At 27.5% G+C, this 15,990-nt stretch overlaps 2 protein-coding genes across 2 annotated transcripts; one reads left to right on the top strand and one right to left on the bottom strand.

Annotated features, from left to right (window-relative positions):
• Positions 1-311: 311 nt before the first annotated feature.
• OCT59_017440 (uncharacterized protein) lies at positions 312-1,258 on the bottom strand (the record flags this gene model as incomplete). The annotated part of the gene is made up of 5 exons (XM_066137487.1): positions 312-679; positions 755-839; positions 910-1,005; positions 1,071-1,160; positions 1,235-1,258. The coding sequence occupies 5 exons, from the start codon at positions 1,256-1,258 to the stop codon at positions 312-314; spliced, it is 663 nt and encodes a 220-aa protein (XP_066004067.1).
• A 6,277-nt stretch (positions 1,259-7,535) lies between these two features.
• OCT59_017439 (uncharacterized protein) lies at positions 7,536-8,307 on the top strand (the record flags this gene model as incomplete). Its single annotated transcript, XM_066137486.1, has 2 exons — positions 7,536-7,714; positions 7,902-8,307. 2 exons carry the CDS (start codon positions 7,536-7,538, stop codon positions 8,305-8,307), a joined length of 585 nt encoding a protein of 194 aa, XP_066004066.1.
• Between the last annotated feature and the right edge of the window lie 7,683 nt (positions 8,308-15,990).

Below are 15,990 nucleotides of genomic sequence, written 5' to 3'. Positions count from 1 at the left end.
TAAAATTTCTTATCAAAGTAATTTATAGTGTGTAGATTATTTATTAATGATTAGAACAATTAAACATTGCGTAATGAGGCGTGGACAAATTACGCGTTACACAATTCAAATTATTTATGCGGAGGTAATCTAAACGTCTTCAAATTTTTAATTTAATTCGAATGAAATGCCGAATACTGATATAGTGTATGAGAAGATGAATTAACCAATAGTTTATCATAACAAGATTTATTGAACTAATTAAGTCAAAACTATGTATGATTCGTTTTATACAAGAACGAAGAAATTGTCATCTCCGAGATCAAGTTTATTTATTTACTTGATTTTGCTTTTCTTCCTCTTTTTTTGGGGACATTATTTTGATTTTCTTTGTCATTTACACGTTGTTTCCGGACCCTTTTTGGAGGATCACTTTGAACTTTTTCATTAGTACGTGGTTCTGGAGGCCGGACCTGAACTTGTTCATCAGTACGTGGTTCTGGAGGCCGGATCTGAACTTGTTCATCAGAAGGCTCAACTGGAGGCCGGATCTGAACTTGTTCATCAGAAGGCTCAACTGGAGAAGGAGGATCTTGTTGTGCTTGAGGAGATGGTGGAGGACGGTCCTGTAATGCTGGAGAATTTTGTGGTGGAACTCTTAAATTATTTTCTAATTCATTTTTTTTTTTCAGATAATAGCCTATTATAAATAAAATGAAATAATTAATTTCTACTATAAACCAACTAGGTATAAATAAAGTTATTATTAACTTACGTTTATTTTGTATAGTACTAACAAGCATCTCCTTTACAGCCCAATCGGCTGCGGTTATAGGGAAGTCAGGAGCCTTTTTTTTAAACTATAATATAATAATTTTTAGTATACTTCAAAAAAAAAAGAAATGACGAAAATTAAAATTTAATATTTACAGAACGAACTATTTGTGCAGTTATTGTATGCTTTTGACTCCTATAATCGGCGGTAAAATCTACATTCTTTTCGTAGAGACATTCTCGCATTATCTCCTATTACAAAAATTTACTATTAAAAAACAATTTTTATCTTTTATTAAAAATTAATAAATAGTTACCAAATAAGCAAGCCAGCGTTGCTTTTCATTTTTTAATCCTAACGCATCTTGTAAATTATATTTAGACGTAGGCTTATATATGGGCCTGAGCTATAATATAGTAATAAAGTAAGAATTTTTGATTATAGATTATTAAAAATATTTTTATATTTTTACTCTTATACCTCAGTTTCGGGTGTTTGTTCCATTTTCTTAAATTTTTTTTAAAAAAATGCGTAAAGAAATGAAGAATCACTAAAGATAGCATGTATTTATACTTTATACTTAAACGTGACGCGACTGACGCGTTGTTTATTTTTATTTTTTATTGATCGCGAAATACCATTTATAGTTGTTCGACACCATTTTCTGATTTTCTGTCCTGATGGTCTGACAAAGTGCCTCTCCAAAAACTGACTCATTACCCCTGTGAATAATATATTACGACTCGTTTATGCATCAAAGCCCAGCTCGAGGACACTAAGGAGACCAGTATCAAACATGTCTAATAACCGATATAACTTTATTTTAGGTTCTGACTGATTGAGAGCCTTGCGAACAATTGGTGAGAGGGAGTTACCTTTAAATATAACTTTTGCATTTCACTGTAGTGTTGGTGTCATAAAGAAAAAAATATCATGAAAATTATATTATGAAATTATTAATGAAAGATTATTACAAGTATTAGGACTACATTCTTGTCAGTATTAACACGGTTAAATTAACTTCATTGATAATAATACATAAAATATAATGATTCAATTTATCGGTCATCAGTACGAGCGTTGCTCATAACACAATCTCTTAATACAATTAGTATGGCTTTGTATGAACCGTTGCTCATAATAGGCTTTGAACAATTATTATGGCTTTTATATGAACCGTTGCTCATAATAGGCTTTGAACAATTAGTATGGCTTTGTGTGAACCATTGCTCATAATACAATCAGTATAATTATTACGAATATTGTCATTATTATATCATCTCTAATAACGATACACAATCTTGTAACACAACCTCTAACTTTAATGCGTAAATTTAATACAATCATGTAATACAAACTATGTGATTGTTTATAAAAATAGATCGTTACATAAATTCTATCACGTTTCAAAATGCCATTTCTTTGTTCTTGTCGTATTTGTAAAATAAATTCTAAAGATGGTAACGGAAAGTGGTTGTCTACTAGAAAAACTTTTAAAAAACATCAAAAAAGAGAAAAAGCAAATATTGAAAAAATTAATGAATCTGAAGCAGAAAGCGGATCAGAAACAAAAAGCGATAGTGAATCAATTTCAAGTTGTAACGCAGCTGAAAAAAGAAAGTTCGAAGACGATGAATCGGATAAATCAGATACAAGTTCAGAAAGCAATGTTTCAAATAACGATCATGTTCCTGTAATTTTAAAAGACATACCAAAAAGGTAATTAATTAATTGTTTTATAAAAAAAAGTAAATTTTACTTTTATTAAACATTATTGTTATAATAATACTTTAATAATCATCAAAATCATGTTAATTGCAGATCAGAAGATTATGATGATGACGATAGCGATGAGCCATTTCTTGACAACGAAGATTATAATAATGGTAATCCAATTCCTAATAACGAAGATTACGATAAGAATAGTGATAGGCAAAGTCTTGATAATAAAGATTGTGATGAAGAAGATGATAAAGGAGACATAGAAACTGAAAGTGATTGTTCACAAACAAGTGCATATATTTCTGAAGAGAATGATGAATTAACAGATGATGATAAAGAATTTGAGGAATCTGAAATGACAAACATAAACGATGGTACAGTTAATACTATGTTTATTGATTTTAATTTTGATAGAATAATAATATTTATTTATTTTAGATGAATTGATTCAAGGTTTACGTCTTTTACATACAAAAGTACTCCATTCAATATCTGACATCGCATTCAACAAAATACTTGATAATGTTAATTCTAATTTAACAATCTATAAGTTGAAAAAAAAATCAATAGCATAGTTCCTTTTGAACCTCATAGATACGATACTTGCAAAAACAGTTGTATTGCATTTACATCATCATATGAAAATTTAGCCAGTTGCCCTATTTGTGGTGAAAACAGATTTGATGATAATGGCAAACCTGTAAATACAACATTTTTTTTTTCGGTAAAAGAACGCCTAATAATTCAATACAAGAATAAAGAAAGAGCCGAAGAATTACAATATAGAAGTAATTATTCCCAAAACAAAGGAGAGGAGGAAATATATGCTGATATCTTTGATGGATTGTGAGTATAATTTAATTACTAAAGTAAATTTTTTTTAAAAAAAAGGCCATTAAAATATGTTTCTTTCAATAGGTTATATAAGGATTTATTACAAAGGGGTTTTTTTAAAGATGAACGGGATATCGCACTATCTGGGACATGTGATGGATATCAGATCTTTGAACAACGAACCGATGATTGTTGGGTCATCTTATTAATAAATAATAATCTTCATCCTTCTATTCGTGTAAAAAAAGAAAATCTACTGGTAACAATGATAATACCAGGTCCCCGTTCGCCAAAGAATTTTAATTCTTTTTTATGCCCTCTTATAAAAGAATTACAAGAACTCGAAGGTATAGCTAATTTTAATATCTAATAAAAATGTATTTTTTCTATAATTGAAATTTTATTTTGTTAAATATTATAGAAGGAGTTCAATGTATAGATGGACGAACAAATGAACCTTTTATTTTACGCGCACATTTATTAACATGGACGGGGGATGTTCCAGCGTTAAGCAAAAGCTTAAACCTCTCTGGACACAATTCGTATAAAGGTTGTCGTTTTTGTATGATAAAAGGGACTTGTCACCCATCAAATAAACACATATACTATCCATCATCTGCTCTTTGCAATATAAGAAATCATGATGACACGATCAATATGGGAAAATTAATTGAAGAAGAAACGAATAAAGATCGAAAAGATGAAATGATCAGAGAAACAGGTATGATTTTCTTGAGAAAAAAAGTAAAAGTATACTTACATCTCTGTATTAATTATTATTACTTTACTATACAGGAATTAAAGGGTCCAGTGAATTGTTAAAATTACAAACATTATTATTTCCATGGTCTTTCCCAACAGATATAATGCATTTATTCTTCGAGAATGTGGCACCGTCAATGTATGCACATTGGAGTGGAAAATTTTTTTATAACAATCTATTATTGTCTAGTGATTATGAGTTATCAAAATCACAGTGGGAAAGTATTGGCATACAAATGGAAAAAGTAAAAAAAGATATGCCTATTGAAATTGGTCGCCCTCCACGTGACATATTTAAATATCATAATGGTTACAAAGCGGTAGAATGGAGAAATTGGATAATTTTATTTTCATTACCATTACTAAAGGTGTATCTGGATAAAAGGTATTTTAATAAAAAGTAAAAAGTTAAATTAATACATTTTTAAATTTTTTTAACTAATCAAAAAGTAAATTTTACTTTTCGTTACATAATAGGCATCTTCAAGGATGGGCAAACTTTGTGAAGGCTGTAAAGCTTTGTTTAGAACCTGAAATATCTGAAGAACAAATTGATGATGTACAAATTTTGCTTAAAAAATTTTCAGATTATTATGAAAGGTAATGATTTCTGTCTTATAATTTATAATTGTATAATAATTAAAATAATGATTAATTATTTTAGAGAGTATTATCAGAACAATGGCCAACGTTTAGCAGCATGTAAGATAAGTTTCCATTACCTCTTACATGTAGCAGATTCTATTAAATATTGTGGCCCTAGTTGGACCCATTGGCAGTTTCCTATGGAAAGGGTGTGTGGTATATTACAACCACTCATTAAATCAAAGATCAAGCCATATAGCAACCTTGCAAATATGCTTACTTTGTTACAGCAATTTTATATGTTACCATTTTTTTCTATCTCAAAAGCTATTTTCAAAGAAAAACCGCTAAAACAATGGAGTAAGGAACGGGTCTTTAGTACTGAAGGGTATGACGAAGAATTTTATTCCCCTTCTACTCAATATTCTCTGCTAAGCCAAGAACACAAACATCTGATTAAATTTTACGAAGGATCAAGCAATATAAATCGTAATGATTTAGAAATGGTAATATAAAGCTTTATTTTATTTAATTTTAAATTCATCATTACAATAACAAAATAATTTCGTTTTTTAGGAGGTTAATAATTATGGTGTAAGATATGGAAGATTAAGAACTTCAGATGGACAATATATTAGTAGCTGTTGTATAAAAAGAAATAATAAAATTGCAAGAAATAATTATTGTGCTCAGGTAAAATTTATAATCTTTGATTACTATCATTGCTATTTTTTTGATATAATTTTGATTTAATTTTGATTTTATATTTTATTTATAAATATTTTAGATAAGACGCACAATAGATAAACTTGCCCACAGACCCAATGCGCCTCCTCAACTCGTTATTGTAGATATATATGGAATCGTAAATTATTATCTTGTCCATGAATTAAACCATCAGGTTTACATGTTAGCCTATGTACAATTAACATCAAAAATTGTAGAAGATGAATATGGATGTAAACATTTTACTCAATTCAGATCAAAAGAATTTATCGATGTAAGATGTTTAGATCATTGTATAGGTTTTGCTAAAATAGATAATAGATATTATATAATTGATAAAGAAAATGCATTTGATGACTCTAATTGGGAAAATATTGGGCATTGATTTCTTGCAGCAGTTCGCACTTATAATAAAACTTTTTATGTTCTAGTAAAAAACCCGATAATTAAGAATATTTGTTGTATATTGATTAATTTCTAAAAATAGCTAAACACGAATAAGATTATCCCATTAACTTTATTTGTATCTAAAAATAGTTAAACACGGATAAGCGATGATGAAATAGATGAAATAGCTATTATAAGCAAAACATTTCACTGTTTTTTTATTTTACCTTTTCTCTTTTCTGATAAAATATTGGTAACAAGTCTATGTTATTCTGGTAATAAGTCTATATTATTTATAAACTTACTGACGAAAAATATTTTACCAGGAATAAAGGATACAAGATACAAAACCTTGAATTTCTGGAATTAGAAAGTTTTAATTAACCCTACTTAGAAGAGAAGCTGACTATATTACAGGGAAAGACGGTATGAATACATAAATTTTCCACCACAATATCAATTATCCAATAGTTAGTTACTGTCGAAATTAATATTAACTGATTCTTTTATTTTTTCTATTTTAATGTAGCCGTGTCAGGTGTTAACTGTAGAGTGTAGACGTGTATAAGTATTTTTTTACTTAAAAATTATGTTTATTAACAGGTATGCATCAAACTTTATTGTATTGGATTTAAAATTAAATAATTAAATTACTAATATACCTTTTTTCCCTCTTTAACAAGTACATTAAATTAAATAGGTCCGTGTCGAGGTGTTAATTGTAGACGTGTATAAGTATTTTTTACTTAAAAATTATGTTTATTAAACAGGTATGCATCAAACTTTATTGTATTGGATTTAAAATTAAATAACTAAATTACTAATATAACTTTTTCCCCTCTTTAACAAGTACATTAAATTAAATAGGTCCGTGTCGAGGTGTTAATTGTAGACGTGTATAAGTATTTTTTACTTAAAAATTATGTTTATTAAACAGGTATGCATCAAACTTTATTGTATTGGATTTAAAATTAAATAACTAAATTACTAATATAACTTTTTCCCCTCTTTAATAAGTACATTAAATTAAATGGGTCTCGAGTTATTGTGTAATGGGTATGAAAAATAAGTTTTCCTAACTGTATCTTCTTTTCTTTATTTATTTTATTCTTTATTTAAAACATTTTACTTTACTATAGAAATTATTTGTATCATTGGTTATTAGCATAGCCTTTAAAATGTACACGAATTATTATTGAAATATAATCAAACCATATCGATATTGTATTTATATACTAAAAATATCATTATTATCAAATGTAAAAATGTAATTAAAATAATCTTTAATGCAAGTAAAAATGTATGCTATTTTTAATTAAAAGATACATAAAATATTATTTTATTTGAACTAAATTGACCTTTAAAACTACTAAAAATATATGTTATTTCTAATTGAAATATTATTAAAATATATGCAAAATACAATTGAATCATATTTATAATACACTGAAAATGGGCTTTAAATATACTTAAATATATATAATAACACGAAATAAAATTATCCTGAAATTAAGTAGAAATTAATGACATAAAATTTGCACTGAAAATATACTTAAAGAGGCAAAATTTAAGGGTGTTTTATGAGCTTTTTACATATTAAATACAGTATATTTAAACATAATTTAAGCATTATTTATGGATATAAATATCTTACATAAAATATGCTAAAATTATATTTAATTTATACTTATAATATACATGATTATATAGTTAAATATTCTTAAAATTCAGTATATTTTCAGTATATTTTCAGTATATTTTCAGTATGCGAATTTTCTTACTGGGATTATCTGGTGTAGTTGTTGACGATGTATTAGCTGTTTTATGGATGGATAATGGCCCAGTGACCATGCTTTCAACTATTCATCAAATTAATGGAGATGAAAATCGAATTGAAAGAATAAGACGTCGGCCACGAGAAACAAGTACTAATGCAACTAGCAAGTAAAAAATCTTTACCAATCCCCATAATAATAGATGATTACAACCATTTTATGGAAGGTGTCGATATTGCAGATCAACTACGAGGTTATTACAATACTCAATTATCTGTAAGAAGAACCTGGATACCATTATTTTTTTGGTTATTAGATACTGCAATTGTTAACTCATATTTAATATTAAAAAAAAGTGGTGAAAATATTGAACATAAGGAATTTAGATTACAATTAGTTTGGGATTTAATTAAAGAAGGATTGGAGGAGGAAGAAAAGCAACATACACGAAGCTATATTGATGAGTTAACAAATAAATTTGAACATATTCAAATTGAACCATCTAAAAGGTACCAATATGTTACATCAAATTTTGAACTTCCTTTGGAAAGGTTATCACCAGGTGGTCATTTTCCAGAGTGGAGAGAAGCAAGAAGTAGTTGTATATGGTGTAAATATTTGACAAAAAAAGTTCAGAAAAAAGCAGAAAGAGATCCTCCTCAATCTCAAATATATTGTATAAAATGCAGTGTAGCTTTATGCTGTAATAAGAATAGAAGTTGTTTTAAAGATTATCATACTCAAAAAGATGATAATAATTAAAATAAATATAAAGCTTTCATAATTTAAATCATTTTATTTTATAAAAATTTATTTTGCACTTTTATCATAAATTTTACGAAAATTGTTCTTTTTTTTTAAGTACTATGTAAAGTCAAAATCTTGTACCTAAAGTTAAAAAACTCGATTAATAAATGTTGTTCATCATAATAAATTCTAAATATTTTATTAAGGTTTTGGATAGCTACGATCAAATCCCAATGAGATCGCCAAATTTAAAGAGAATTTTTTTTAATTTCGCGGTTGTTTTTAAAAGTGCAATTATTTGATCAATGAGTAATCTTTAATTTTTTAATATATGATCGGTAAATTAATGATTGTAATCACGTGATCTATATGTTGATCTAATCGGGAAAAAAAATTTGTCAAAATAGCTTAATTATTTCTAAAAATAGATGAGAGCTGAATTTGTAGTAAAATTGCGGGCAAATTTGCCCGCAATTGCTTACAGTTTAAGGGATAAATTCAATATATAATATTTTAAAAAGTTCTATAAATATGAAAATAAGCAACTAAAAACTCTTAATATTTTAAAATAATACCAAAAATATGCAATTTAATTATTTTACATAGTATAAAATTTTCTCAAAATTAAGCATTATAAAATTCTTACATTATAAAATTTTTCTATGTTAGCTAAGCACCTTGGTACCTCACATATATAAGTATTTTCTGGGGTCCTTTTTAAATGAAAACCAAAAAAGTGAACTGGAATAATGTGTTTTAGTTTTAAAATTTAAAGCTAATTATAAAAATTATTTTTTGCATTAATAAAATACTTACTAATTATGATTTATTAATAAATAATTACATACTTTAGTATATAAACATGCTACATTTAAGCTTGATTTTTCTAACTTTATATGATTTTGAAATTTATCTTCATAGTATACCCAATGCCAACGTTATCACGTGCAAAACTGCAAATGCATAAATATTTTTTTTGTGTTGCTTCGTAACTGGTAGACCAGATTTTTTTTCCATATATTTAATTATATATTTTAGAGATTAGAACCGGTTTTATTTCTAAAAACCAGTTATATTATTTCTATAGCATGTGACTATAAATAAGTTCAGTTTTAAATTAACTAACCGGTTATATTTTCAGTTAAACTCAATTTCATATATTGAATTTATAACCAGTTCTAATCTCTAATACATTTGATTACTTGTTTTGTTTTCAAACTAATTTTAACTTCATAATTATCAGGTATTCAAAATCCTTTTTGACCTTTTGTATATTTGAGATAAGCAGCAGGTAAATAAGTTTCTTCTTTAATAATATTATAAGTATAGCTTTGTTTAGAATCAGAATATTGAATAATAGATTCTTTAGGATAATTATGAATTTCAACAGGTCTTTTTTTCTTAACTGATAAAGAAGCAGTATATTAAGTAAAAGTTTTCCAAATTAAATTTTGCATATAAAAATTTTATTTGTAAAATACATACTAAATTTATTATTAAAAAAAATAAAAAAAAGAATGTTACAAATAAAATATATAACAGGCTGTTACAAATACATTTATACTAATAATATAATATACTAATCAAATTAATGATTTATTTTTAGTAAAATAATATATTATATTTTGTTTATTATTCTCACCCCAAAAATATTAAAGGACTTTTTCAATCAGTCGGTATGGATAAAGATTACTACTTCTTTTTTCATAAAAAAGCAAATAATATTTTTAATAATTGGCCTATAGTATTAAGGTTAAAAATCAAGAAAATATTGCATAGTACAGTTCATAAAAGAGTACTTTACTTTCAAATTATTTAAAATTTTTCTGTTTAAAATCTGTTATTTTAAAAAAAAACTAACTATATATCTCTTAAACTATCAAACAACTTGTTTATTAAATATTAATTTTTATTTGTTATTAGTTATTTGGATTACTAAAATGGTTTACTTTTATTTTCTAAATTATTATTGAGAATACCAAATGTAAACTTTTTTGGTTATACTTTATATACTGCTAACTTATGCCTTTTTTTATTCCACTTTTTTTTTTAAAAATAGATGATAACCATAAGAAGAATAGATAGATAATTAAAATTACAATAATTAAAATGTATTAAATTATAATAATCTGTTAAATAACAATAATTAGAATAATAGAATGTATAGAATATTGACCATGATATAGAAAGAATATTAGCAATTAAAAAATTTTCTGATAAATTAAAGTTAAATTTTGGGTTCAAGTTCTTAAATTATATCATTATTCAGATGAAGACAATTGGAAATTCCAATATAAAACCATCAGTACAGTTAAAAGATATCTTAAAGCAGAAAAATATTTATCTCAAACATAACATGCTTTTTTAGGTTTACATATCAAATAATAATAATATAATACTTCATACATTACATTAATATTTAGTGAATAATAATCTTGTAATTCTAAAAACATTAATATTGAAACCAATTAGTGGTAACCTTTTAGCTAATGAGACTTCACAACAATTATTTTACTTAATATTATTATTATTATTATTTTTTTTTTTTTTATGTTTTAGGAGACATCAGCATAGCCGGTTCACCAGAGCTACATGGAGGGATAAGGATGGTCAGTCGGTCTTTCGGTCCTGGACGGTCCTGCCCGGTCTTTGGGAAAGTTATAAGGAATGCATCCTTGAATTTTTAAGGCGCAGCAAGTATGGCTAAAGACCAATAAATGTCAAAATTTGGCCTTTATACTTCTTTTTTTAAGACCAGCAGAGGCGAAATTGGAAAAAGACCGAAAAAAGCAAAAAATACTGGTTTTGGCAAAATAAAAACCTGCCTAGCTCTAAATTGGGTGATTAGATTGAGACCAAAATTTACCACTTTTTGGTCTTTAATCAGTTCTGTTGTGCTACAAAAAATTGGAAGCACAGCCTTATTACTTTTCCAAAAATTTCCTAAAGACTGATCAGGACCGATCAAAGACCGCAGGACCGACTGACCATCTCTATGGAGGGAGCACTACAACTAAAGTTGCGGAAATGCACTCCTACCATTGAGCGACAGCTAACCAAGCACTTACTCTAATTATTTAAAAGTAACCGGATGTACATCCCCCCTACTCCCTATATACCACACTGAAAAGACGACCCAAGTTTATACCCACACAAGGATGGATCGTAGTGTAGCAGGATTTCTAATACAGTTATACTACCTACTAGCGCCTGTCAGAAGTGAGCAACCACCCACATATGGCAGATATAACAGAGCAGACATCTAGAAGTCCTTCCACGATGGTTAGCTTAAGTACCGCAATACTAAGACTACTAATACTTCACTCAAAGCCCACTACAGGCTGCGATTACCATACCAGCCCACCATAGTTGTAAATCTCCCAGTAGTAATAGTAGTGACTACCAGGACGATGGGGTTTGCTAAAGGGTACTGGGATCACCCCTTTATTATAAGTAACCAACCCAATTACCCAGGGATCACCCATCAGTACGTCAAATTCACTGAAAAATCGAACCTCACCTTAGAACCTTATATACCTGTGAGCCTACAAACGTCTCCAATCAGCCTAAACCTATTAGAAGGTAAACTACTGCTAAGACATTGCACTTGAGACTTTACCATCTATGAGGACCATCTAGCGTAGTAAACCCTCACAGTAAAGTTTACCACACCTTTAGTGGTATCGTAGAGTGACCACCAAGACAAGAGCTCACCTAAATGGTATGCAAGCAGTGATCATCCAGACAGGACAATAGGCTTCCCAATAGCCTCATAGAGAATGCTAGGAGGACACCATGACCCTTTGTTGAAATATGCCGCCAACCGGTACATACTAATTCATCATGATGCAGTTCAGCCTACACTAATCCCTGTACCTTTACACTATTGGTAGTAGTGTCCACAGTAAAATTCTTTTAATTTTTGTGATTAGCAAAATCGAACCTACGACCTCACCATACTCAGGCTTCACGAGGGGACTCACAGACTAACCAATGAGCCAAGGGTGATCAACCCCTTAATATTATTTAAACTTGCTGTATTTAATATATTAATGGCTAATAACCATTAAAATACAATAATAAACTATATTTGCAAATAAAACAAGTCTTCTCTTTAAATTTACAGTGAGTAGATTAAAGTCTAACATAGTGTTATTTATATATATGTATATATATAAATAATGCAAGTATTTGGAATTCAACCATAATAATACATATTATTTTCATCATATCTATTATTTTTGAAATAGAAAGTTCAATTAATCTTACAAAGAAAAATAAAAATCATTTTAAAAGAGAAACATAATTGTACAAAACTTTTTTCCAAAATTTCTCCAAATTTGAATATTCAATTAAGATGATATTGAAATTTTTGCTGAGCTAGGTGAAAAAGTTTTCAAATTGGCAATTAAAAGAAAATAAAGGAAAAGTCATAGATCTTGTTCATAATTTAATTGATTTTAGTAAAAAAACAACTAAAGTTATAGTTGGTTTATCTTAATTTTAAATTTCATGAGTTTTTTTTACTAAATAATGAATTCATTATATGATAAAAAGTTTGAAATTTGAAACAAATATTATTAATTGGTAAGAATTAAAATCACTAATTATACTGTATAGTCATATCAGAAAGTGTTGTCTAATTACTTACAGATGGAGATTATAATTATTTACCATTATGGTTATCTCAGCACCCAGTAATCAAAGTTTGACAAATTAAGGCTTATTGGATTCACCTTATCAAGACGAGTCCAATGTTAGTTGAATCATGTCTTTAAGTCTAATTGATACCAAGATATACCTTCAAACATACTTTACCTGAAAATTTTTTAAAACTCCGAATTTCATAAAATCGGAAATATATATAGCTCACTATTCAGTGATCTGATTTTGATAATCAAAGGCTCATTGGATTAGTCTCGTTAAGATGCATTGAATGGAGGTCAGCCCATATGTATAACATCGATATATCACGAGATAATGGCCAAAACGTCTAAAATATATTTTAATGTATATCTTGGCATATTTTGATCTTAGAGATATGAACTGACCACCATTTAATTCGTCTTAACAAAACAAATCCAATGAGTCCTTATTTGCCAAATTCAGAGTCAAGATAATCATAAGTGGAAAGATAATTATAGATTTCATTTTTAAGCAAAAATCAGCTAAAATTAAATAAAATTGCAACTACTGATTTGCTAACAAATTTATTTGGTTTAAATAAAGTAAAGAATAATTAGAAATGAACTAATAAATTATCTAGAAGTGTGACTTCCTTTCAAGAGCTGTAGGCGAATTTAAAGCTATACTGAAAAAAAAATGAAATTTTAAATAGTTCTGTCTTTGAAAAGACTATCACCCTGGGATTGTGAAAATTTGATGTAATATGAAAAGCAAACTAGATATAAATTTTTTACTAATGTATATACTGGTGAAAAAATACAAATATATTTGTTTTTGTCTTTATTTTTAAATCAGACATTACTTTCCGATGTGACTGTACATGATTCTTAAAAGAGTAGCATTTTAGAATCTGTTATTTCAACACAATCATGATCCAATATTAAAGAAGTATATAACATATAATTTTTTACAACTTCAGGATAATGTTCTTGTAATTGAGATAGAGATACTTAATAAACCCAAATATATACCTAAGATTTTATTAGACCAGATCAAATGAATTTATTGAACAAGAATATTACGAGTTATATAAACACTGAAATAGTGAAGCTCTACTACATTTTAAATGGTATACTTTGGAAAATATTATTATTATGCTAATTGGACTATTTTTAATATATGTTCGATAATATTTCAATTGCTTTAGCTTTATCTGAAAATAATTTATCTGGAAATAACATTCATTATTGCTATTTTATTTGGGACTGACAATTCAATTAGCATTGAAAAAAAATGAATTATTTGGAAACCAGGCTCACAGGTCGAAAAGTGAAAAATCAGGCACTAATCAGTCACTAATCAGGTAGCTGATTGGTGACTGATTAACATTTTGCCAAATACGCGTCACCAATCGGGCAGTTTTCGCTTTTCATCCAGTGATCAGAAAAGAATGAAATATAGCTCATTGGAATAGTCTCAACAAGACGAATCTAATGGTAGTAAAATCGCATTTCTAGGATCAATACATGATGAGAAATTAAGTAAAATATAAAAATAAAAATGTATCATTTATATTTTATTTAATTTTTTATTAACTATTAATCCTAGGGATGCGATTTTACTACCATTAGATTCGTCTTGTTGAGACAATTCCAATGAGCTATATTTCATTCTTTTCTGATCACTGGATCAAAGTTAGAAAACTGCCTGATTGGTGACTGATTGATGCCTGATTTTTCACTTTTCGACCTGTGGCTATTATTTTAAAGACTTATGGAATTTGCTCGATCTTTGCACTTATTGTTTTCCAATAGCCACATCAATTTATTGGATTCAATTTGGTAAACCATTAGAATGGACAATATCTTTGTCTAATTTACTTCTCGATTTTGAATTCTTACTATATCTTCAAATTTTTGAATCTTATGGACGTTATTTTGCAATTATTCTTGGAGTTGCATATAGAGTTTTTTCTTTCCTTGTGATATTTTTTACTATTCTTATAAGTTTTGCTCATGAATTTTATGCCATGAGACTCAAAAACCTTTTTCTTTAAATATCCCATCAAAAAATGATTCAAATAATCCATGGAGTTTGGCTGATGTATTTTATAATTATGAAATGTATACAGTACTGATGATACTTTAAGCCAAAAATAAAACCTTGGAAATACGAATATGTTTGTTTTCCGCACACTGTTTATTAGCAATGTATATGTTACTTTCAGATAAGTAAAATATTTTAAATTGAAATTGTTGACAAAAAAAAATTAAAGAAATGTTGGATCATTTGATCAAATTCATAATTTATTTGCCCTTTACAATCTTGGGCTTATGAGGATACATCTTTTGGGGCATTATTGACTGTTTCATTAACTGTGATTTATCTATTTATTGGATTACTTAGTAATGTAATTGAAGATTATAATGATCGTATTTCTTACTTGGTTTAGTTTTATCTTAAATAATTTCACTGTAAAGGTTATATCAATATATTTAGATTTTGAATTGTTTCATATATTCACTTGGTTTCTCGATTGGATGTAAGTATAATTGTTTTATTACTTTAATTTTGACTTATTCAAGCTTTTTTTTTAGTTATTAGAAATATTGACGATTCCGAATTTCCTCCTATTCACACCACAAAACACCAAAGTATATGTTGTCAATTTTATATATGAATCAAAATGGCCAGATTGTACTACTGTAAGTTTCAGAAAGGGATATTCTTTCTGTAAGGAGGAGGAGTAATGCACCATAAAAATAGAACCAAATTATTAATTTATATATCTGGATGTTGATATAACCTGATAAGAAATAATTTTAAATTTCGACCCCCGTTGATATTCACTTAAAATCATAACTTAGGAAATGATCAACGACATACTTTTATCAAGAAATTTTTTAATAAATTTGTTAATAAATTTGTTAAGGTAAAAATTGTTTCAAATGTTCTTAAATAATATTACTGATTAATAAATAAATATTTTAAGTAAAAAGAGTTTTTATAACGTGGTCACATAATTGAACGCACTAACTTTAATTCAAAGATATTATGGAGTCTATTTAAATG

This window comes from Rhizophagus irregularis, chromosome 26 (genome assembly GCF_026210795.1).
Source record: "Rhizophagus irregularis chromosome 26, complete sequence".
Classification (NCBI taxonomy): Eukaryota; Fungi; Glomeromycota; class Glomeromycetes; order Glomerales; family Glomeraceae; genus Rhizophagus; species Rhizophagus irregularis.
The sequence above is the reverse complement of the archived record's forward strand: the minus strand, read 5'-3'. Positions and strand labels throughout refer to the sequence as shown.